At 40.1% G+C, this 25,577-nt stretch overlaps 3 protein-coding genes across 3 annotated transcripts in view; 2 read left to right on the top strand and 1 right to left on the bottom strand.

Annotated features, from left to right (window-relative positions):
* Nucleotides 1-10,626, top strand: part of ppil6 (peptidylprolyl isomerase (cyclophilin)-like 6) — a 37,574-nt gene extending 26,948 nt beyond the window's left edge. The window contains exons 4-8 of the mRNA XM_072246241.1: nt 963-1,025; nt 5,195-5,342; nt 7,833-7,889; nt 8,864-8,999; nt 10,437-10,626. Coding sequence (XP_072102342.1) covers nt 963-1,025; nt 5,195-5,342; nt 7,833-7,889; nt 8,864-8,999; nt 10,437-10,548 — 516 coding nt within the window. The 3' untranslated portion in view covers nt 10,549-10,626. The remainder of the gene's footprint in view (nt 1-962; nt 1,026-5,194; nt 5,343-7,832; nt 7,890-8,863; nt 9,000-10,436) is intronic.
* A 4,073-nt stretch (nt 10,627-14,699) lies between these two features.
* Nucleotides 14,700-25,577, bottom strand: part of LOC140189907 (uncharacterized) — a 209,854-nt gene continuing 198,976 nt past the window's right edge. Inside the window, exon 49 of the mRNA XM_072246282.1 lies at nt 14,700-15,307. Coding sequence (XP_072102383.1) covers nt 15,248-15,307 — 60 coding nt within the window. The 3' untranslated portion in view covers nt 14,700-15,247. The remainder of the gene's footprint in view (nt 15,308-25,577) is intronic.
* cd164 (CD164 molecule, sialomucin) overlaps nt 16,958-25,577 on the top strand; it is a 31,170-nt gene continuing 22,550 nt past the window's right edge. Inside the window, exon 1 of the mRNA XM_072251681.1 lies at nt 16,958-17,333. Within this exon, the coding sequence (XP_072107782.1) occupies nt 16,958-17,333 (376 nt within the window). The remainder of the gene's footprint in view (nt 17,334-25,577) is intronic.

The raw sequence follows: 25,577 nt of genomic DNA, 5'->3' as shown, positions 1-25,577 counted from the left end.
CACAATTTTCATTTTCATTCTTTCTCTCCTGCATCATTTGGACCTTTCCTCAACTTGGTCCAGATACTGGAGTGGTTAGGGTAGTGGATTTGTAATCTGGAGTTCTGGACCAAAGATCCAGAGACATAACTAGAAATCTGACCAACCGTACTTAAAATCAGTAAATTACTTTAAATTTATTTACTTCAAATCAGTAACTTAATAGTTACCAAGAGACTATCACTTCGTAAGAAATGTCAACCTCATGCAATATGAAGTCCTAACCTACCCTGGCATATGATTTAATCCACATTCAGAGCAATAGGACTTTGTTTTAAATTGCCCCTTCCAAATGGTCTTGTAATTCACACAGTTATCACCAACACCATTATAATCAAAAAGTGATGGGCATTGCAAGGACAACAAACCCATGTACACTACCTTTTTTCACTCTCTTTTTGCACTACTTAGTTTAGTTTTTAAAAATATATTCCTTATTGTAATTTATAGTTTTTAAAAAATATTATGTATTGCAGTATACTATTGCTGCAAAACAACTAAATTTTGCGAAATATATTAGTGATGTTAAACCTGACTCTGATTCTGACTTATATTGTGACCTTGCCTGTGATGACCACATCCATTGTGAAGAAAAAAGCTGAGCAATGTCCGATTAAATTTGCTCAGTTCTGTGCATAATATATTATTTTTACTTCAAGTATATGAATTACACTGTTTGCTTAAGTAAATTTTATGTCAGCTGCCTTCCTTTCTTGATTCAGCACACCTTCGACACTGAGCAGATCCAACACTTTACCCGTGATTCCCACTGTAAGTTCATTCCTCAGCATTTGTTTTCCATCATCTTTCCTGTTACTTTGCCTCTTTGCAACAAAAATGATCAATTTAACCAAGCTTTATCTTCAATAGAAAACTTATTTGTATTGATTTAATGTTTTACTGGTTGTCTTTGTTTTCTGTAGCACACATTTGTTTACATGGAGATTTCTATTGAACAGCAACCTGTAGGGCGATTACTCTTTGAGGTAAGGAATGCATTGCAAGTTGTTTTTTTACCCTCCTACCTTCAGAATTCATAGGCCATGCTAAACATGATAAGGTTGTCTGCTGGTGCAATTCCAATTGCACCAGCAACTGGTGCAATACATTTTGCAATAATGTATTGAAAGCAATACATTTTCTATTCAAAATATTTTAGGTACTCTAACCTGTATACTATAATTGTTACATTTTAACTGTAATTAGACTTTTAGAATGCTTTCTATGCACAATTTGACCAATTGAATGATGTGACATTGACAAAAGCCCAGTCTCCTCTTGAGGCCACAGCCGAGGTGAGGAGGACCTTTCCCAGGGTAAACATACACAAAGCTGCAGGGCCAGACAACATACCTAGTCAGGTGCTGAGGGACTGTGCAGCCCAGCTAACAAAGGTCTTAATGGACATTTTGAACGTCTTTCTGAAACAGTCCACTTTCCCTGCAGGCTTCAAGGCAGCCACCATCATTTCAGTACCAGAGGGAGCAATGGCCTAAATGATTACCACCCAGTAACACTGACTTCAACAATCATTAAGTGCATTGAGATGCTGGTAGTAGATCATATAAAGTCCCACCTTCCGGCTTCATTGGACCCTTTCTAGTTCACCTACCACTCAGACTGGTCCACTGAAAATACCATAGCCTCGGGTCTCCACTCTGTCCTGTCCCACCTAGAAAACAATGCCTTTGTTCACTAGGATGTTGTTCATCGACTTGAGCTTAGCATTTAACACTATCATCCCTCAGAGGCTGGTGGGTAAACTGTCCTTGTTCAGACTCAATGCCCCTCTCTGCAACTGGATCTTGGACTTCTTGACGGGAAAACGTCAGTCAGTCCGAGTTGGCAGCAACATCTCAACCTCCATCACGCTGAGGACTCACACCTGTACTACCAGGTTAATCTCAAACTGCATTATGTTTGTTAATGATACTACAGAGGTTGGCCTCATCAGCAACAGTGATGAGCTGGCGTGTAGAGAAGGTTGAGAGGCTTGTCAAATGGTGCAAGAACAACCTGAGTCTCAACGTGAGCAAGACAAAAGAGATGATTGTGGACTTCAGGAAGGCACAGGTTGGCCACTCTCCATTGCACATCAATGGCTCTGCCGTGGAGAGAGTGAAGAGCACAAAGTTCCTCGGTGAGCACATAACTATTGACCTAACCTGGACCCACACCTCCTCACTAGTCAAAAAGGCACATGAGTTTCTGAGGAGACTGAGGCGTGCAAGGCTCCCCGTATCCATTCTAACAACTTTCTACTGGAGCTCTCTCTGGCTGTGTCATTGTGTGGTACAGAAGCTGCAAGGTGTCAGACCACAAGACCCGACAGAGAGTGAAAACCACCAAGAGTATCACTGGGTTTCCCTTACTCATTTGTGACATTTACCGGCAGCATTGCAGATGAATGGCCCAAAGCATTGTTGAGAATCCCTACTACATATCCCACAATCTCTTTGACCCACTACCCTCAGGAAGGAGCTACAGAAGCATCAGGACTAGGACGGCCGGACTGGGTAACAGCTTCATCCCTCAGGCTGTGACACTAATGAATACTCTGCCACTCCCGAGGTTTTATCACTAGAACAACGTGCTGTTTACTTTTTACCTGTGCTGCACTTTACTACATGCATTTTGAATTATATTTTATATTTTGGTTTATGTGCTGTGTATGATATAGATTGTGTGGGTGTACCATGGTTCCGGGTACGTATAGTCTGATGACAGTAAACTTGAACCTGAGAACTACTTAAGTTTGAATGCATTGACTTACATAAAGCATATTTTCCAGATTTGTTATATATTTCAGATCAGCCAGTTTGTCCTGCTTCATGTGAGCTTAGGATCTGCATTGACTGATCCCTACAGCAGACAGTTTTACAGCAGCCACTTGTTGGCTCAAGAGTTTTTCAGGCTGTGAGTGAAACAGGAGGGAGTGAAAAGGGAGAGCAAGTACAAATGTGGAAGTCACTCACAGATCTTTAGAACCCTGGTAATTCTTTTAAGTTGGTGAAGATTTGAGATTTGATTAGCTTTACTTGTCACATTTACATTCCATTTTCATAACTGACTTAGGTGAGTAAGTGGAAGGGTGGGTTAGTAAGTTTGCAAATGACAGAAAGGTTGGTAGAGTTGTGGATCATATTGTAGGTTACAACAGGACATTGACAGGTTGCAGACCTAGGCTGACAAGTGGTAGATTGAGTTCAACGCAGAACAGTGTGAAGCAATTCATTTTGGAAGGTCAAATTTGAAGGCAGAATACAGGGTTAATGGTAGGCTTCTTAGCAATGTTGGAAGAAAAGAGAGATCTTGGGGTCTGCATCCACAGATCCCTCAAAGTTGGCGAACAAGTTGATGGGTTTGTTAAGAAAGCATTTGGTGTGTTGGTCTTCATTAATAAGGGGATTGAGCTTAAGAGCTGCAATGTAATGTTGGAACTCTATAAAACCCTGCAGTATTGTGTTCAGTTCTGGTTGCATCATTATGGGAAGGATGTGAAAGCTTTAGAGAGGGTGCAGTGGAGATTTACCAGGACGCTCCCTGGATTAGAGAACATGCTTTATGAGGATAGATTGAACAAACCATGGCTTTTCTCTTTGGAGCGAAGAAGAATGAGAGATGACTTGATAGAAGTGTACAACATGATAAGAGGTGTAGATCCAGTAGATAACCACAAACTTTTTCCCAGGGCAGAAGTGGCTAATGTGAGGGGGCATGATTAGAGGAAAAGTATACAGAGAATGTCAGAAGTAAGTCTTTACACAAATTGGTGGGTGTGTGGAATGCCCTACCATGGGCGGTGGTAGAAGTAAATACATAAGGTACATTTAAAAAACCCTCAGATAGCCACATGAATGATAGAAAAATGGGGTGGCTACGAGAGAGGAAATGGTTAAATTGATCTTAAAATAGGTAAGAAGGTCGGCACAAACTTATGGTCCGAAGTGCCTGTACTATGCTATAGTGTACTATGTTCTATGAAGCATACGGTGAAAAGTCTCATTTGCGTCAACAACCAACGTAGTCCGAGGATATACTGGGGGAAGCCTACAAGTATTGCCTTGATTCTGGCGCCAATATAGCATGCTCACAGCTTAATGTATCATGATGGGAGCTTCCAAGGTATGTTCGTTATGAAGCTTTGGTATATTACGTCACAGAAAACAATAGTATTCATCTCTCAATCTGAATTGGCTGCATTTTTGGATAGTTGTGACCTCCCTCCAATTACTTCAGCACAAAAATCGAGGCTGATATTTCAGTGCAGTACTGAACCTTCAGGATGAATGAGATATCAAAAAAAAAACTGCTTTGTGGGTGAATGTAAGAGATTGCATGACACCACCTTGAAGAGGAAAGGATAGTTAATCCAGTGAACTTTGTTAATATTTACCACTCAGTCAACACCATTGACCTCATTGGCTGTGGAGTACGATAAGACAAGCTGAGTCTGTGAAAAGCAATGTACTGTATAATCTTAAGGTATAATATCTGAACATGGAAGGTATGTTAGGAGGTAGAATCTGAGATTGCTCTGAAATATGTACATAGAAAAATATCTCAATTGGGATCAGTGGCTAACAGTCAGCAGTAAGTCACCTATCCATGTTTATTGTTCTTACCTAATGCAAGAATGGTAATTTCAGTTGTGCTGTACCCACCAAATCATTTAGCTCTATTGAATTACCACTCACCACTAATTCAATAGGAAGTGAGTTCAAATCCCACTCAACAGAAACTAATACTAAAATCTAGGCTAAACTGAGTTTCTCAATCAGATTATTTGTTGCTCCAGATTCTCACATCTGCAGTCTACTGTGTCTCTCAAATCTAGGCTAATGCATAATATGTGGCAGAGTACTGAAGAAGTGTTCTTGTGGTCACAGAAAATCCTTTTGTTTTACTTTGAACAGAAACAAAGTTCTTCCCATGACCTGGCCATTAATGTGACTGAAGCCAATGTATCACACTGCTGTTTCTAGGATCTTAATACTGAGTATGATTTTTTTTTACATTTGAAATAGTTACAGGAGTGCAAAATATTTTTAGTAGTGTTAAATAGTTCCAATCATTAAAATCTTTCTTTCTTTAGAGAGACCAAAGCTGATATTTATGATCAGTCTGCTAATAATAAATTCATGTATACTCAAAGCTTTTTACAGATATTTGTCTGAAGACGTGCAAAAACTTTGCGGCATTGTGCACAGCAGAGGCAAGCTCTTCATCTGCAGACACACGACCTTGTTATAAAGGAACAATATTTCACAGACTAGTGAAGAATGGTTGGATTCAAGGGGGAGGTGAGACAGAACGCTAATTTAGGAACTTGATTTTACCATTTGAGTCAGCCTGATCAGAATACTACACTGCTGAAGTAGCCACAGCTGTTTAAAACCACATCATAGGTAAGTATAATGGTTTATATAACATGGCAGAAAGACTCCAAACAACTATAATCACATAGCGAACGAAGAAACATGGCACCTACACTGACCACATCACCTACAGTATCTAGTAGTCATGCGATCACTCGAGTTGCGTATGACGTTCGCTTAAGGGGTTGTCTATTGGTGGGTGTTCAGGTGATTGTAGAGGCTGATCTGGGATCCACATATTCTGGTGCAGTGTGAGCATGAGTAAGTGGTTAGTGGTTGGGTCTTTTGGTTGTTCAGTCTCTCCTTTTGCAGCTGCGGCACAAAGGACGTCACACTCTTGTGGCACAGCTCCCTGCTGAACAGATTTCCTCCAGGTGTATCTGTTGGATGCAATGTCTTCCCACTTTTTAGATTTTATTTGAATTTCTTCAGGCTGATTTTTATGTTATCAAAGCATTTCTTTTTCCCACCAGGGACTCACTGACTTTCCTTCAACCAAAGGATCTGCTGTGGGAGACATGAATTAGGCATCTGGGTGACATAACCTATCCATAGCCTGTCATCCACCTATCTATACTAATCCATTCACCTACATCAGGTCCATAGCCTTCTCTGCCTTAGCAGTTAAATTTATTTTTAAACTTTGGAGAGAAATTTCCTCAAAAGAGGGGAGCCATGGAGTCATAAGTAGCTAGCCGTCTGGACACAAGCTGGGGTCTGATCAGCCCTGGTTGGGTCACCTGGAGGAGGTTGTATGATGTTGAAAGACCCGAAACACCCGATGATTCCAGGAACATCACTGAAGATGTGTCCAGAAGCATCAATAGATGTATGTACACAGCAGGCAGTACATTCCAGACACCAATCATCTTCTGTGTCTATGTGTTCTTGTAGCCACCCCATCAAAGGAGATAGATTCTTACAGTCTGCCCTGTCTCCTTCATAATTTAGTATACCTCTATCAGGTTACCACTCTGCCTCCTCTGCTCTAGGGAAAACAAAACCAGCTTATTCAATCTCTCCTTCTAACTGAATTGCTGAGATTTCCCAGGAGGAGAGATTTTCATCCTCCAATCCTCTTTAGCTAAATAGGCTGCCTGCAGCAGACACCTCAAAGCACTGGAAAGGTAGAGTCTCTGCAAGATCCTCCACATTCTCTGGCTGGATAGACAAACCAATATCAGCATCATCTCCTGGTCAATGCCACCAACTTCATGGCTTTAAGTACTCTCAGCATGTGTCATTGATGGGCCAAATAGTTTGCATGCCCAACACCAGTCTTCAGAAACAGGTAATCTGCACTGAGCTCCATCACTACTAAACATTGCATTGAAAACAGAGGAAACATTTCAAATAAGTTCTCAAGTCCTCCGATATAATATAATATAACATCTTCTCTGATTGCTGGGATTTACTGCTGTGGGAGCAATCAAAGTAGAGAAGAAGCATCTAGCCAGGACTGAGAACTGCATGTATCTTTAGGAGCAAATAGAGGCCTAGTGAAAACAATGGAAGGTGTTCACTTTCTCCACACTAACTACCCATCCACCACTTCCAGCACTTCCTATTGCGATTCTAACGGATTATGCAGTACACACATTGACAGTAGTTATCACAGAACTTTGATGGAAGTGAGTCTTCTTCCAACCTTCCTTAAAGGACAAAATCAACAAATATAAGAACATAAAAAATAAGAGCAGGAACTGGCCATTCATCCTTTCTAACCTGCCCCATGATTCATCAAGATCATGGCTACATTTCAACCTTGCCACCATTACCCAGTACTTTAGTTTCCTCAATTCCATTATTATCTGGAAATCTGTTGGTCAATTTTGAATGACTGAGCTCCAGAGACCATTAGGCAAAGGAATATTTTGTATCATTCATTCTCAAACTATGCTTCCTGGTCCTAGGCTCCTCAGTCACGAGAAACAACCTTGCTATGTCCAGCCTGTCAAACCCTTCAAAAATTTTGCAACATTTGATGAGATTTCTCTTTTTCTTCTGAACTCTCCTGATGCCTTTTTAATTTCATTTATTTGTATTTATAACCCTAGTTTTGCATTGTCAATCACTTTCAGTTTCTATATGGAATTATATCACATTGGAGTTGCTTGTCCTCAAAATCTCTGTGATAATAAGATCATTAGACAATCCTCCACTACACAAAATAATAAGATCCAAGATAACCTTTTCCTTTGCTGCTTCCATATGAATTGAATAGGTGAGTCTCGGGTGTGTTTGTTGATGATAGGGCTGGAAGCGATGAGGTGGGTGGATGGACCAGGGAGCAAAGGAGGTTAAAAAAAACGAAGCCACATTTAATGTTAAGGTTAACCTGACAGACTTCAGTAAGTGTATATTTTTATCTTTTATTCATGTTCATATTTTTATCTTTCTTTTCTGAAACTACAGATGTTCTATCAAATAGAGGAGACGGTGGAATGTCTACTTATGGAGAAACGTTTAACGGTAAAAGTTAAATGAAGTCAAGTTTATTGTTATTTAACTATATACATGTATACCATCAAATGAGACAATGTTTCTCTGGACCAGGGTGTAAAGCACTGTAATACACGTAATGCACATTTAACACATAATTACTTAGGAAAGTAAGAATAAAATCTACAAATGAATTACACATAAATAAAAAAAGTAAAGTGCATAACTTAAATAATGTTGGGTACAGAAAAGATTAACTGGTGACAAAAGTTTGGAATGAGATAATCATAAGCTAATGAAAAAAATGTATCTCCAGTCTTTCTCCCATTGTATTACCATAATAAGTACAACTGGTGATGAGGTAGTGAGGTGTTCAGGTGGTGTTAATATAGAGCATTGACCACAGAGTAGAAAGACCTTCTGATATGAAATGCTTGTCCATTTCTTGAAAAATATTGGAAAGAAGTTTTTCAAACTTTTTCTTTACTTTTCAAAGTCAATTTTAAGCCTAATCCTTTGACAGTCTTATTTGGTATTGTTGCTGGACAAGATATCAAGTTGAAGACATCAGATTTACATATTTTGGCCTTTAGCTCTCTTATAGCTGGGAGGGTGCTTTTGTTTAAATGGAAAGATGTTTCTCCTCCTACTCATGCTCAATAGTTATGTGATGTTGTCATGCTTAGATTTAGAGAAGATTCATTGTTCAATTTCTGAATCTTGTCAAGACTTTCAAACATTGTGAGGACCCTTTCTGAATTACTTTCAAAACTTTCAAAACCCTCAATTCGTTGTTTAAATTTAGATGTTGACTATTATTAATTCTTACTATATGAGAAGGTATTTTACCTTTTTGTCTCCTTAATAAGCAGCTTCGGTCTTGGGAGGGATTAGATTTTTTTTGTAATAAATAGTATAAAAAAAGATATTGCTAGATTCCAATTTAGATCATAGTGAATATTAGCAAAAGTAAATGATGCATGTTATTTGCTTTCTATTACCAGATGAGAATTTTGCTATCTCACACTGCAAAAGAGGAATCCTAGGAATGGCTAACAAGGGGCCACATACTAATGGAAGTCAGTTCTACATCACACTTCAACCAACGCTTTGGATGAATACCAGATTTGTATCTTTTGGGTAGGTTTCTCCTTCTTCCTATCTGAGTACTGCTGCTTTAATGAAAATTGTTGTAGATTAATTTTTCATATTGATAACTTTAGTTTTGATTTTTCAATTTTTAGGGAAAAAATGTATGGAAAATTTAATTCCTGAAGACACCAAATTGATAATTGTTTAATTTAAAATGCCAAATTAGATTTAGAAACATCAGCCTTGTTTTGTTTTTAACTTCAAATATCTACTTTGCTAATGTCCTTCAGGGGAGGAAATCTGCCATCCTTAACTGTGACTCCAGACCACCTTAAAAGATTAACTCTTAAAATTGTATCTATATGCACGTGGATAGTCAGATAAAGTCAGACTTACAGTTTCAGGCAAGCTTGGAGATTTAAGCGCTGGACAGATTGAAAAGGTCGGGGCTAGGGTCGGGCCTGTTCAGGTCATTGCTTCATGACTCAGCTCTGCACTGAACTGTGGGACTCTCTTTGTGGACTTCAGTTCAGAATGCTATTTGCTTGCAGTTATTATTTGCATGGGGTGCATTGGGTGTTTGATGGTCTTTTTTGTGGGTTCTTTTTTATTGCCATTATGTGTTTTTTTCCCTCTATGCACATTGGGTGTTCAACAGTCTTTTTTTATATATGGGTTCTTTTGGGTTTCCTTGTTTTGTGGCTGCCTGTTTGGAGATGAATCTCAAGGTTGCCTAATGTAGACGTACTTTGATAATAAATGTACTTTGAACTTGCAGAAGAGGATAGGATTATATATATTAACCTTGGTTGAAGGTCAATAATAGAGGACACTGCCTAGTCTAAAAAGGTGTCAGGGGCCTGTATGATAAATTCAAGCTAGGATAAAGACACAGTGGTGTAACCCTGCAGAGTTCCAGTGACCCAGTTTCAAACCTGAACCTGTGTTTTGCATATTCTGCCAGTAACTGTGTGGACTCCAAGCACTCCGATTTCCTTCCACATTTCAAAGATGCTCTGACAAATTAATCATCCATGGTAAACTGCATTTGGTGTACTTGTGTGGCAGGAGAATCAGTGAGGTTGGTGGGCATGTGAGAGCAAACAAGTTTCAGGGAAATAGAGGGAGGAGTAGGACCAATGGGAACAGTCTGTGAACCAGAACAGTCTCCATTGACTGAACGGTCCCTTTCATGTCATGAGAAATATCAAAGCTATTTAAGGACATGCTGAGGGGCCATGCACACAAAGAAGGAAAAATTTCGAGGAAAACCTTACTATATACCCGTGCAGACAATAGCTAGAAAAAATTGGAAGTTTACAACCTAAAGGAAAGAAAAAAAATGCTTGTTTACCTTGAGCTTTCTACCCTGTACCATACACAACCTTTTAGTTCAAATATCCTCAGGTATCAAGTATTCCAAAAATTGTTTGAAATAACCCATGGTTAATCATAGTTCTTCATTTTTTCTTTTTTTTTTGACAGACACCTGATAGCAGGTACGGAAGTCCTTAATAAACTGGAAGTGGTTCCCACATATAATGAGAGACCAACCATGGAATGTAAAATTACAGATTGTGGTTACTATTGTCCATAAGTATTATTGCTCTTTTATTTTCCCTAAAAATTACTATCCATTCAAGTTTTCTTCAGGCTTCCTCACAATAAAGTATTTCTTACACCATACAAACAATTCAAATGTAATTATTTTGTTGTAATATTAAGAAATGATGCTATAAATGAATAAGGAAAATACACTACCACAGAAAACAATTAGTTACCCTTATCATATGCTGCAATTTTGTTCCTTCATTATGTGCCATGTTGTATGACGTGGGTAATCATGTTCTTTCCATGACCATGATTGTTCTTGGCAAATTTTTCTACCAAAGTGGTTCTTTTGGGCAGGTCTTTACAAGACAGATGGCCCGAGTCATTGGCGTCAGTGGTTGCCTAACCAGGACTTGTGATATGCACCAGCTAGCTGCTCATTTGACCATCCACCACATGCTCCCATGGCTTCAGGTGACCCTGATTATGGGGTGTGGGTGGGGCTACACCTTGTCCAAGAGTGACCTGCAGGGTAGTGAAGGGAAGGAGTTTATATGTAACAGTTTCTAACGACTTTCCACTAATACATGAAATCACTGTTACATTTCCATGGAGTTCAATGGTTCATTTATTATTATCAAAGTGTGTATTCATATGTATCTCTGAGGTTTGTCTTCTCCAGATAGCCACGAGACAGAGAAAGAACATGAAAGTCATTCAGATTGAAATATCAAACCCACCACCCCAACACAAAAAAGAATGGCATCCCGAACATCAACTCCAAACCCCACCTCCCCCACACAAAACAGAACAAAAACTCCCAAACAATCCCTGCCCCACACAAAAAAAACATAATGCACCAAGAACATCAACGCCCAAACCCCTTCCCCTTGCACAACAAAACAAAAAAGGAATGGGCAATAAAAAACACAGAATTTAAAAACCATAAGTTTGAAAAAGTCCACAGTCCATAAATGTAATAGTCCAATCCATAAACATAAAACCACAATACCATCCTCCGACATCACCGACGTTCATCAAAAGAGAGGGACACCTCACAAGGCAGAGGCATACCTGCCTGCCAATAGCTAGTCCCACAGCAATAGGCTGCTCACAGACACGTCAGGCAGTCGGTGCTGAACTCTCGCACACCTTCAGCACTCGCTTCCCTATCTCAATAATCTTCCTCGACACTTTAATTGGAAACATGGAGTTGAACAACGACTCGGACCTCAGTTCTAAGTTACTCCACTTGAGCGCATCTGAGTACATGCTCGCTTCCCAGAATCTTCTCGGAGGCAACAAAGCGCTGGATCACTTAATCAATCTCCAAGCTGTAAATCTCATGCTCCTACAGTCCCAGAAGCACATTTAAGATGAAAAACAGATTTAAAAGAAGTAAAATAGACATTTTTATGGGCTTCTGAAAAATGTCCACCGAGAGAGCCATCTTGACAGGAATTCAACTGTATTCATTTTGGAGCAGCCTTTACATTCCAATCAGCCACTTCTATCGGCAATTGTATAACATCCCATTAATTTGTGTACCGGCTGGCCATCTTCCTTTGTCCCTGGACAGATCTTTACAGATTGAAGAGACTGGCCATATTTGATTACGGCAAGCAAGGGCTACAACTTCTAGCCTAATGTTGTATTTTATCATTCTAAAATAATATGCTCCTTTAGAGACTTAGTCTTGTTTCTGTCGTTGGTTGATGGAAGTCCCGCCTGTAATGCTGTTACTCAAACTTCCATGATTTGACCCACTTGGTTAGCGATATCCACTAACCGGCTGCATGAAGTGTTGGGTTCATTCCAACTTGAGTTTGTTAACCTAACCGATCTGACAACATCTGGCTTCAAGCCATTAATAAAGATTGACATCAGAGGACCATGGTCGGATTTCTCTATGTTAAATTAATTTATAGTTGGAACTCCTGAGTGGTTCAATCACACTGTTTTGAAGCATTCCTCATATTCATGGATGTCTTCATAGTTCATCTGCTTGCACCTGATTATCTTTCCTCAGTCTTTTTGGTATTGGGTTTGATCATGCAATCACATCTTAATGGAATCTAACCACCTTCTAGATTTTGTTTATCCTTTCTTATGTATTAACTTTATGCGTCACCTGTCTGACTTGATGGCCAGCATTTAGATGCCAGCATATGGTGGTGATCGTATATATTATTACTATACAGAAGTTCAGCCCAGGTCTGAGTCTTCTATTTTAGGATGTGGGATGCCTTTGGACCATCTGTTAATCTTCCTTCCATGCCTTACAAGAACATTTACAATGAGAGAGCATTCACCTGTAGAAAGAGTGGATAAATAACCATACAGTATTTCCCAACCTTTTTAAGCCCAACACCCCCCTAAAGCACTTTCATACTTGCCAAGGCTCCCCTAAAGCACTTTCATACTTGCCAAGGCTCCTCTAAAGCACTTTCATACTTGCCAGCGCCCCTCTCAGGCACAATATAATTTCCGGTGTCCTCATAGTGTAAAAACATGTCTGCCATATGCCAACATGAGAAAAGTTATTCTGATTTATATTTTTATTTGTCTTTAAACCTCACAGAACAGCAGCTTTGGTATCAATGAGACCTTTGAGCTTGATGGTTTTTAGCAAGAGTTGAAATACCTGGTTCAAGGTGTGACAGCAAAAGCCTTTAAGTCCCCAGGTGTAACAATGTCAAAGCGGTTTCTGTTTTTTGTGAGTATATAGTTCACTGCGCCGAAGCCTCTTTCAACAAGGTAGAAGGATGGAAATGTAATGAAGAGCGGTTTGGCTCTTCTCCAAAGACCAGGAAACTTAATTTGACAGTGTAGCCACGTACCACAAAATACGACATTTTTGAAAAGTATTTTTGCTTCTTCATCATTCTGAATTTCGAAAATTTCTTCTTGCAAGCTCTCTTCCTGCTCTTCCACCTTGCGAAGAAATGGGTGAATTAGCCAGTCCAGAATTTCCAGGTCATTCAAATCCTTGAATCAATTCTGAAAATCCTTCCGAGACTGCAGGTGTAAACAAATCACCATGTGTGAACATGAGTGCCAAGCTTTCCATGCAGGGAAACTATGAGAACATTTTTCTCCCAATGTTTTGCTTATATATTGCCAATTTCCTGGTAAAAGTGGACACTGCACATTTTGCCTCGATTAAATTGAAATTCTCACCCTGTAGTTTCATATTTAGAATGTTCATTTTGTCATACAGATCGGCTAGGTATGTCACATCTCCATATAGAAGTTTAGTATTGTTTCCCAAGCTCATGTCAACTTGAGCAAAAATTCAACTACATTGTCAAAAAAAATCAATGAAATGTTTTAAGCAGTAGCCTTTTGACAGCCAACACACTTCAGCGTAAAGAAGCTTTTCATCATTATCCTGGCATGACTGGCGAAATATTGTGCTGTTTAATGGAGGAGCTTTAATTTTGTTGACAGCAGATATGACAAGAACCATGCTTGAAAAAAATCGCTGGCTGAGGTTTTTGGCTGTGAGATGTTGACGATGAATTACACAATGGATTCTAAATGGACTTGGAATTTCTTTTTTCATAAATGCCACCAGCATAGCCACCTGTCATTATATGGTGCTCCATCAGTTGCACAAGAAATCATGTTCCTAATCAGAATATACACCCTCGCTATACATTTTGAGCTTGTTGTACATTGATTCTCCATTGATACTTATTTTAACTTTATACAAAAGAGAATCTCTTCATAAACTTTTCTATTTTTGATAAATCGTACCTATGCCATTAGTAATGCCTCATTTTCTCGCACGGTTGACTCATCCAGTTGTATCCCAAATTCTGTTTATGTGACTCTGTGCATAATTGATACTCAATGTTTTCACTTATTTCATCAATATGACAAGCTCCAATGTTATTACTCAGAGGAATTGATTTTAAAATATTGGTATCCATTTTGAGAACAGTGCTGAGCACTTCTGATACAGCAGGCATTATCAATCTGTCACCAATTGTATGAGATTTTCCACACTTTGCTATCATTTTGGAAATGTTTTAAGAAGCAATGAGACCACTATGAAGGTCATTTTTAGCTTTCCTAGCAAATGACTCGAGTGTGCAATGCTTTTCAAATGCTACTTTCATCTTCTGGAACTGAGTAATACTATAAGTAGCCTTTTCAGGGCGTCTTTTACAGAAGTGTTCCTGCAATCTCGATGGTTTCATGGTTTCATTAGACAGTACAGTATTACAAATAAAACACATGGGGTATTGTTGATCTGACAGGAATGTACTAAAACCATACTCCAGGTAAGTAACGTTGTATTGACACACTTTCTGTAGTTTCAGTTTCTGTTGGCATGATTAGTCTTATAGAGATCATGCTGTACAGATTTATCCATCATTAACGGGGCTAAATTAAAATAAAAAATTAGCACAAACTGGGAATGCCTATTCAATGTTGACAATGGCAGCGAGTTGACACAGAGCGATAGTAGCAGCATGCAAAGGCACGGCAAGGCGAAGATGAAGACGATCACAAAAGCAAAAATTATGTTGACAAGGATTCAGATTTGAATCTGAATGTTAGTCGGGATAGAGCTGGTGTTCGGCAAGCAACCTTTACAGTATTCCAATTAACGTGACTGACCAAACACATAAGATCTCATAATCCCCAAAGGTGGTTCTTGACTGCACATATGAAGCTGAGGTCACTTTAAACATCTCAGGAGGCATCCTCGGGGTCAGCAGGTTTACTGATTGGCTCTATTTCACCATTTGGTTCCGGCCAGCACTGCATCGTTGCACGACCTGTTTTCCATAGATCTGTAGAGAAAGTTGAGAGGGTGTATTTGTCTTACCAACTGTTAAATTGCATGAACTCGTACTGTGCCGTGAGTCAAGGAGATCTGTTGGGCACCCTGGTTGCAATTTTATGCATCCCCAATAATGTCTGGTTGATAAGGTCAGATGAGGTTGCTGAGTTTCAGACATAGTGTGACGATGAGTGCTCACTGCCTGCAGGGTCTTGGTTCTTCCTGTATTTCAGTGCCTCATCCTTTTTTTAGGAAGTGCCTGCTCTACTAATGGTCGGTCAGGTCTCATGCCTTGTGCCTCAACTTAGTATGCCGCTTACCACCTCCCACTGCCGGTGACTGGTGCTATTCTGCAGGGATCAGTGTTGGGACCGCTTCTTTTCGCGTTAATCAGTTTGCAGTCATTTGAATGAGGGAATTGATGGCTTTGTGGCCAAGCTGTAGACAATACAAAGATAGGGTAGGAGGGGTAGGTAGTGTCAAGGAAGCAGGGAGACTGCAGAAGGACTTGGACAGTTTAAGAGAATGGGCAAAGAAATGGCAGATGGAATATAGTGTTAGGAAGTATATGGTCATGCACTTTCCTAAAGAAATGAAGGCATAGCCTATTTTCTGAATGAGTAGCAAATTTAGAAATCAGAGATGCAAAGAGTCTTGGGAGTCCTTGTGCAGGATTCTCTAAAGGTCAACTTGCAGGTTGAGTCAGTTGTAAGGAAGGTAAATGCAATATTGGCATTCATTTTGAGAGGACTGGAATATAAAAGCAAGGATGTGGCATTGGTCACACCACACTTTGAGTATTGTGCTCCTACAGCAATGCCAGTGCTTTCTGGTTTTTCATTCAATAAGCTAGACTGTAAAGGACCCAGATTAATTAAAAATGAAATAAAGCTGCAGATGGTGGAGATATGAAATAAAACAGAAAACGCTGGAATCATTCAGTAGGACAGGCAACATCTGTGGAAAGAAAATGAGTCAGAGATGAGTTTGTTTTCATTTGTTCTACTGGTAACTTAATTGATGCTTAATATTCACTGCCCATCCTTGTGGTCCTTTCTACATTGACCAAACAAGAGCCACAGTATCACAGAAGAGTACAGTACAGAAAGAGGCTATTGTTATTAACAATATTGCACAATCTTTTTATTGTGTCAACGACTATTAGTTTAATTAATTTCTTCTCGAATTTTCTATTTCTGACAAAAGTGTATCATTGACCGACAGCTTGCTAACTCCTTTTCTCTCACTAAAGAAACTGACCGAACTGCGAAATATTCCCACTAATTTTTATTTTTTACTCCTACTTTTGGCCGATGCAAGTTATTTTTATTTTAAATTTATTTTGGGCGAATTAAGTTAACATTAAATCTGCAATCCTTGCTTTTCAATGCAATTGCACCCGGAGTTTCTTTTCGTGATTTGTTGTAGCTTTTATTTTGCAGTATGAATTCAAGGGTTAAATAAGTAATACATATCAACAAAATGAAATGTCACTCGTCACCAGGAAATTACATATTAAGCATGGGTGACACGGTAGTTTCGCAATGCATTGGGTTCCCTAAAAAAATTGTAATGTTTTCAACTTTAAAAAAAAAAGTTGCGTCTTAAAATTGTATATGTTTTTCAAACGGCCAGAGAGTTTTAAAAGATAAAAAATAAAATGCAATTTGCAAATCCCGCCGTGGCACCAGTTGTGACGTTGAGCAGACAGCCGTGCGCAATTTCCTCCAGGAGGTGCAGAGGCCGATTCGGATTGCACCGAGGCGGAATCTGGCAGGAGGAGCAGCCTATCGGCTGGCGCGGGAGCCGACTCCACCCCGCGCCAGCGCGCCAGCCCCGTCACGTGAACCAGAGCGACGAGCCGCCCCAGCCGGACCGGGGGAGAGCGAGCGAGCGAGCGAGCGGGAGCCAGAGCCAGAGCCGGAGCCGGAGCCAGCTGCTGCTTTGCCGTCGCTGCCGAACCAACAGGCGAGCGGCGATGCGTTGGGCCGTGTTGTGCAGCGTCGCGCTGCTCTGGGGCGTGAGCTTACGTGCAGGTGTGTCGGCCCCGAGCTCCCTTCTCGACCAGCGCTGTCCCCTCAGGCCTCGGGGCCCCTCTCCCCTTCGCACCCCCCACCCCTATTCCCTTCAGCAGCAACTCGTTTCTGTCGGCGTGTCGTGCTCGGTGTTAACGTTGACCCTCTCTCCTTGGCCTACTGAGTGGTGGGCTCTGGCGGCGGCCCGACGCTAAATCAGCACTCAGTCCCCTCCTACATCGTCCATATTCTTCTCTGCTTTCTTTCGCTCTTTTTAAGGCTTCAAGGTGTCTGTGAAATGGGGGTTTGAGAGGCGCCGCGTATAATAAATACTGTGCTTAGGAGTAGTATAAATAGCGATATAAATGTCAGTATATAAATAACTTGATTGTAAAGGATTTTGGGCCACATGAAACACATTTTGAACACATCTCTCATTTAAGCATTCAGAATTGAAGACTTATTACCGTATTAATTTGTTTTTACAGTACTTTAAACGGGTGGATGGTTGTGTAGCGACTGAGTCTGCGGGATTAAAATCCTGGAACATTCTATACAGGTTGCCTGTTGATACTCTAACCTCAGTCGACAGCCTGGACGGCATTATGGAATCGTTTAAATAAGCTACAGTCTTTTCAAATCCACGTCTATTGAACAAGATTATACAAATATTCAAATTTTTTTTGAAAATCCTGAAGGTGACCACACTGAGTTACTCGAGTTCATCAAATTGATAACTTCATACCTGTTTTTCAAAAGTTTAACATCAAAACATGCATTTTAAATAGAGATGGGGTTATCTGTGTGGTTTTTTTAAAAATCTCGGTGCTTCATCATTGATTGGGTTAAGTTCTGGTGAGCTTGCCACCCAAGATTACAGCATGAAGGGAGCACTTTCTACAGAAGGACTTGAAGTTCAAAGTGGTGGTTTATCACCACTTCAAGGCCAGTTAGGGATGGGGGGGGGGGAGAGAGAGAAAAAGGATCTCCAGATCCTTAAAGTTGAAAGTTTTTTAAAAAAGCTAAGATTTCCACTTAATTGTGCTAATATAAATTATTAACCTCTTTTTTTCACCAACACTGATGCAAATCTGCCTTTTTTGTTTTTTTTTTAAAAAGCCCTTCAGCAATGACGTCCTCTAAATATCTTTTTGTTTTTCTTTTTTAAAAAAAACACTATTGAATTACTTAGTTATCAATTTGTGGAAGTCAAGCATCTGTTTTTCCTGTGCCGAGCACACTGCACTAATGTGTTGCAGAATTCTCAATCCCTCAAATATTTCAACAGATTTACTTTGTTTGGAATGTGGTCCTGTTGCTTGGGAAACTCCTATGCTAAGTTTGGATATTGTTTCAGTGCAGATGGAAGAGGTGATGTTTATGCTACAAGCTGTAACTTGTTTTCAAAGCAAATATAAATTGCAGATGTTTGCAATCTGATGTAAAATAAACTAGATTAGTCAGGGCAGACAGCATGAGAAGTGATAAACAATGTTTGGGCCAGTAATTTTCTGAAATGCCATATTTCTCCCAAGTCAATGCTTGCAGTACATCTGCAGGCTTCACAATGTTTGTTCCACTGTGTGCTGTTCTGAGGCTGAGATCGTGGCTTTGGGCTTTGTGTCTGAGGACTCACTTTCATTCTGAATACTATTTGCATACTTTCATTGCTTGTACAATTTGTTGTTTCCCCTCTGCACATTAGGTGCTTGTAGGTCTTTTTTTTAATGGGTTCTTTTGGATTTCTTTGTTTTGTGGCTGCCTGTGAGGAGACCAATCTCATTGTATAATGTACTTTGATAATAAATGCACTTTAACCTTTAGAACCTTTTCCTCAAGCGACCTCCTCCCACATTCTGGTCATAGGAATTTCCCCTTCCAGAACTCATAAGTCACTGCCCAAAAATCTCACTGTATAGAAAGTTTCTTAATACAACCCTGCCCCAGGTAATATGGGGGCTTCCTGTAATAAGATTAAACTTGCATACCCACGAACCCCCTCTTTCTCTTGCCACTCAGCTACAAGTAGAGGTAATTTCATGGAATAGCTAGATTTATTAGATGCAGAAACACTAGTGACCTGGTAGGAAAAAAAATGGAAAATAAATTAGGATTCAATTTATTCAGTTAGACAAATGTAAGACCAACAATCCTTTGGAAAACAACAGGTATGAAAGGAGTTTCTAAGCATAGTCTATTTGGGGAAAATAGGAACAGTGTATTTGCTTATTTTTTTAGAAGTTCATTGTAACAGTATTACACTGTTGAAAGTCACTTGTGTTTGTAAGTGCCAGATAGGTCAGATTGTATTCCTAGGGTCAAACTAGTTACTAATGCAGTAAAAGATTTTGTGACCTGGCTTGGTAGTGTGAGGCTTGTTGCTGGCTGTTTGGATATAGTTGATAATATATTACAGTATTTACAGAGCTTTGGGAACAGAGATTATTCTCCTCAGTTTCAGCTTTTATGAGACAAAAATATTGAGAAGTAGGACAAACAGAAGTAATGTTTTGGGTCAATTTGATCAACCTGGAATGTTAACCCTGGTTAGACCACACTTGTGATCAGTTCTGGTTGCCACATTATAGGAAGGATGTGGAAACTTTCGAGAGGGTGCAGAGGGGACTTACCAGGATGGTGTGAGGATAGATTGAGCGAACTAGGGCTTTTCTCTTCGGAGCAAAGGAGGGTGGAGGGTGACTTGATAGGCATAGATTGAGTGGAAAGCCAGAGACTTTTTCCCAGAGTGGTGAATATGAGGGGCTATGATTTTTAGGTATAGTACTTTATAATAAAATATAGGGAGGATTTTAAGTTTGTTTTATTTAGAGATACAGTGTGGAATGGGCCCTTCCAGTGTCAGAGGCACATTTTTTTTAAACACGGGTGTTGGTAGAGGCAGATTTATTATTGGGGGCAATTAAGAAAATCTTAGATAGGCAAGTGGGTGATTTTAAAGAAAGTGTCCAGTCAAAAACTGTTCCTGTTTATTATTATTGTGTATCACTACTTCAGTCTTCCAGCATCCCAAAACAAATGGTTTTTAAATCTGTAACTGCTTTAAAATTTGCAAATGTAAGTCAGCACCACAGAAGTGGTGGGGTGGGGTGAGGTGAGGGAAGGCCAGGAGATGGAAGATCTTCCAGTTTCTGTGTTGAGGATCCCCCTTTGGTGTAATAACTGAAATGAGGGATTCCTGAGGGGAAAGAAGCAGCAAACCTGGACCCATCTTTGTATGTGAAGACCAAACTACTAAAGAGCTCTGTATTGTGAAAGGCACTCTCTCCTCTTGTCCCATAATGCCTTTCTTACCCACTGATTTCCAAATGTATTTTTACTGCCACTGGTGTGCTTTGAAGTGCAGATTTTGGCTGTCATGACCCATATTATTGCACAGCAAGATCTAACGATCATTTGATATGGTAATAGATGTTAAAGTGATGCCAATCAAGGCATGATGCTGGTCAAAACATCATTACGTAAACAGTTTGGCACAGGAACATGGTTTTTGGCTCACCACATCTGCACTGGACAAGCACAATGCCAAACTAAACTAAATTTCTTCTTTCTGTACATGATCCATATCCCTCCATTCCCTGTGTTTCCATGTTTTAACTAGTGACCTCGGATCCGAAGAGCTCTTTCTGAATCAAATGTATAAGGGTCTTGTCATTAACCATTCACTTTGCCTTTATAGCTGACATCCCAAAATGCAATATCTTACACTTCACAGGTTAAACTCCATCTGTCACTTCTCTTCCCATACCTGTAGCTGATCTATATGGTGCTGTATCCTTTGACAGTCCTCTACACTGTCCACAACTGTAGCAATCTTTGTCAGCCCACCCATCTACATTTTCATGAATTTTGAGGCCTCCGCACTGAATCCTGCAGAACACCATGGTCCTGGACCTCTGGCCAGAATAATGACCTTCCACTACTGACTACCCTTTCACTTATTGGAGAAATAGTGGTTTCTGCTTAATTGGGACCAGCTAAGTCCAATTAAGTGGCTGCCCCAATTAGTTGGAGTTTCATGGAAATAGTTAAATGGGTATTTTTTTTAAAAAGGACAAACTGAGCAACAAATTATGTATTTAAATGAAATAAGGAACAAGTTGGACCACCACCAATACTACAACAGTAATATAAAACTATTTTAGCTCCTAATACTTATTGATGAAGGAATTGATCCCTGTCAAGTTCTTTTGACTGTAAATGAATAAAATTGGTGCCGACACCTTGTGCAGATAGAAGATTGCCTCTATACAGTGCTTTTGACAATTGCGTCCTCTAAATTTTCACTTCAATTGTAACATTCAAGATGTGTGTCGTTACCTTCAAACTCTTTGTAGTTCCTAACTTGGAAGTACTGATATTACTTCATTTTCACTCCCAGCTCTTTCTGGAATCTCCAAACCTGAATGCTTGAAACTGCAGTGAGCAAAACAGTTCTGAGTTGTCTTACTGCTTATTTCTCAACAACTCTCAGTAACAAAAAAAGTCACTACTTTTTGAAAACAAACATGTCACTGATGCTGTTTAGGAGTTTACTCGAAGCATGGTGTAATGTCTAACAGCAGTGCAAGCGCACGCGACTGGCGCTAGTTAGAAACTGCAGCAACAGTTTCCTACCCCAGTTAAGCAGTATAGTGTCCCAAATAAACGGAGGAAATCTAGCTATTTTCTCAATAAATTTTTGTTCTTTAGGAGTTGTCCCAAATAAGTGGATACCCCAGTTAACTGTTGGCCTGATTAACCAGCAATCACTGTCTATAGGAATCATCATTATTATGTGCTGTGTCGTATGACTTGGGCGATCATAGTCTTTCATCTTTCTTTAATCTGACTGGCCATTTCTTGATGTAACTCATGAATGTCATGCACTGTCAAGTGTGACTTTTTCTTCCATCAATTTTTCCCATCACTGCAAGGTGTTCAAGCTTCTTGTTCCTCAGTGTATGTCCAGGAAATTCCATCCAGCTGCCATTTCCTGATCTTTGATATTATTGGCTGGCTTGCTTTCACATTTCATCTTTTCTCTCCTTGTGGCTTTATTTGCCTTCTGTTGGTTTTTAAAAGCTTTCCAATCCTCGAACTTTCCACAGATTTTTGCTATATTGTATGCCTCTCTTTTGCTTTTATGCTATCTTTGACTTTGGTTGTCAGACATGGCTGATTATTCTTCATTTAGAATACTTACTCATCTTTGGATGTATCTATTCTGTGACTTCTGAATTGCTCACAGAAACTCCAACCGTTGCTGATCTACTGTTTTCCCTGCTAATGTCCCCTTCCAATCAACTTTGGCCAGCTCCTCTTCCATGTCTCTGTAATTCCCTTTACTCCAATGTAATACCGATACATACTTTAGCTTCTCCCTCTCAAACTGCAGGGTGAATTCTATCATATTATGCTCACTGACTTCTGAGGATCCCTTAAGCTTCACAATTAAATCTGGTTCATCACTCCTTTGGAATTGCCTTTCCTCTTGTGGGCTTTGATTTCACTTTTTAACCACCAAAGCCACCCCGCCCCTTTGTCTACCTGCCTGTCCTTTCGATACAATGTGTATCCTTGGGTGTTTAGTTCCAACTGTGATCTTTCAGCCGTGACTCAGTGATGCGCACAATGTCGTACCTGCCCATGTAATTGCGCCACAAGATCAAGAATCTTATTCCATATACTTACTACGTGCATTCAAATGTGACACCTTCAGTCCTGTATTGTCACTCTTCTTGCCCCCATGCCTAGGGAGGGACGTCCATTTAGAATGGAGATAAGGAATTACTTTAGGCGGAGGGTGGTGAATGTGTGGAATTCATTGCCACAGGCAGCTGTGGAAGCCAAGTCATTGGGTCTATTTAAAGGGGAGGTTGATTCTTGATTAGTCAGGGTGTGAAAGATTACGGGGAGAAAGCAGGAGAATGAGGTTGAGAGGAAATTGATCAGCCATGATGAAATGGTGGCGCCAAATGGCCTAATTCTGCTCCTGTATTTTATGGTGTTACACTTTAGCTCATCCCACTGACTGTAATTATGCCCTGTCACCAACCTGTCCCACCTCAGTCTTACAACACACTGGATTGACTTGTATACCAACTGCCCATTTTTAGCCCTAGCGCTGTGGTTCCCATCCCTGCCTAATTAATTCAAGCCCTCCACAACAGCTCTCACAAACCTACCTGCGAGGTGATTGGTTGTTCACGGGAGATTCCGATGATCCAGAAATCTGAATCCCTGACCCCTGCACCTCCGTCACTCATTCATCTGTACTATTATCCTATTACTGCCCTGACTAGCACATGGTACTGAGAGTAATCCTGCTCTCCAGCCTCTTCCATAACTCCTTATACTCACTACGCAGGTTCTCTTCCCTCTTTCTACCTATGTCGTTGGTGCCAATGTATACCCTGACCTCTGGCTGCTTGCCTTCTCTCTTCAGGATCTTCTGTAGTAGCTTTGAGACATCCTGGACCCTAAGCAACACACCATCCCTGACGTCTTTTTCATGACAGCAGAAATTGCTGTCTCTGCCTCTATCAAGCCTCCTGTCACTATCACTGTGCTTTACTTTACCCTTTCCCGCTGAATCTCAGAGCCAGCCACTGCTACTAGTGTGGCTGCTGCTGCGGATGTGCCTTTATGGACCATCCTCCAGCAGTGTTCAAAGGGGTATATGTACCTGTTGCTGAGGGGAATGGCCTCGGGGAACCCTGCAGGCAGCTTTTTCCCTTCTGGTGATCACCCATCTACTATCTGAAGCCTGCACTCAGGTGTGACCACCGCAGTAAACAGAAGTATTATCTATGATATTTTCAACCATTCATTATCTGGAAGTGTCATTTGCTGCCTTGCTCTTTTGGTTCCTTGGTGCTTTCAAGCATTTGAAAATTCTCATGTGTCCATCTGCAATAAATGCAGAGGTTCAAAGTCATGTATATTTATTAATAAGCTTAAAAAAATTGTACCTGTTCAAACAGATATCTAATAACATTGCAGCTGCCTGGCCGTTTTATTTTAAAGTTGGTTATAGCAAGGAAAGTCTAATTTCTATTTTTGCAGTGGGATGGATGCAACTGTTTGGAATAAGCATGAGGAATGCATCTTGAGGGAATTTCAGATGTCCATGCAAAACTGAATTACTGTTCTACACTTTTTAAATCTGTCTTTGGAAGCTACTTAACATAACAAGGGGTTGGAAAATGTTTCTATTTGGGGAATTGGAGCTAGGCAGGTAGCAGGAATATTACTGGGTGAATTATAATTCAGTGACATTTAGCAAGAGTATGGAGCAGTGTAAAGTTAAAAATGGGACATATTAGACTGATAAGTTGCTTTAAAAAAGTGGCATGGCAACAACTCCTTGAAAATAATAGATCTTGAACACTTGCAAGCTCTTAAGGAAGAGATTTGAATTTGAGAGTAGAAAGGTTCTCGTGGTTGGATTACCCACTCTAGATAATGTTGGCGCCAAATGGCGATGACCATGCACAGAAAGGGAATCTTTATGTGAGTTACTGGAAGGATCTGGCACCAGAAAGCCTAGCAGAATAACAAAATCGGAGAGTAAAATTGAAGGAAAGCAGAATAGAGAAAAATACAGGTAAATCCATTAAAACTAGTGGATGATGGGAGGTATCGGAGTCCAAAAGTAACCTGTAAGCAGAGGCAAAAGATGTGGGTGAAATTCTCAATATTCTGTAGTGCTTTCACAAAGGTGAGGTTAATGGCAGTGTTGTGTCTCAACGAAGTATTAGGTTGGATGAGCAATACAACAGGAAAATTTTTTGAAGGGTTTAGCATTTGAATGTGGGTACATCACTATGCATTGGAAAAGGGTATACTGAGGTTGTTACAGAAAGCAAAGGAGGGTCTTGAACATTCTTCAGCCCTCCCTGACTACGTGGTTGGTGCCAGGGGACTTGAAGACACTTGGAAGCAACAAAGCAAGAGAGTATACAGTATTTGAAAAGTTATTAAGGACTGTTAATATATATTCAAGGATCCTTAAAAGTAGCAGAACCAGCAGGATGATTTAAAAAAGATGTATACGATTCATGCCTTTATTGAGGCACAATATATAAGAGCAGAGAGGTTTTCTTACAACCTAGGAAGACATTTGACCTCCTGCAACTTCCAGGAGCGCAACCCCATCAGTGTCATTCCCTTTATTATTCTCTCATTTGCCTATCAATTTCCTGTTAATTATTTTTGGCATTAACTTAAACTAAGATACTTTATAGAGCCAGTTAACCTAACTGC

Source organism: Mobula birostris, chromosome 2 (genome assembly GCF_030028105.1).
Source record: "Mobula birostris isolate sMobBir1 chromosome 2, sMobBir1.hap1, whole genome shotgun sequence".
Classification (NCBI taxonomy): domain Eukaryota; kingdom Metazoa; phylum Chordata; class Chondrichthyes; order Myliobatiformes; family Myliobatidae; genus Mobula; species Mobula birostris.
This window is presented reverse-complemented; position numbering and strand designations above follow the sequence as displayed.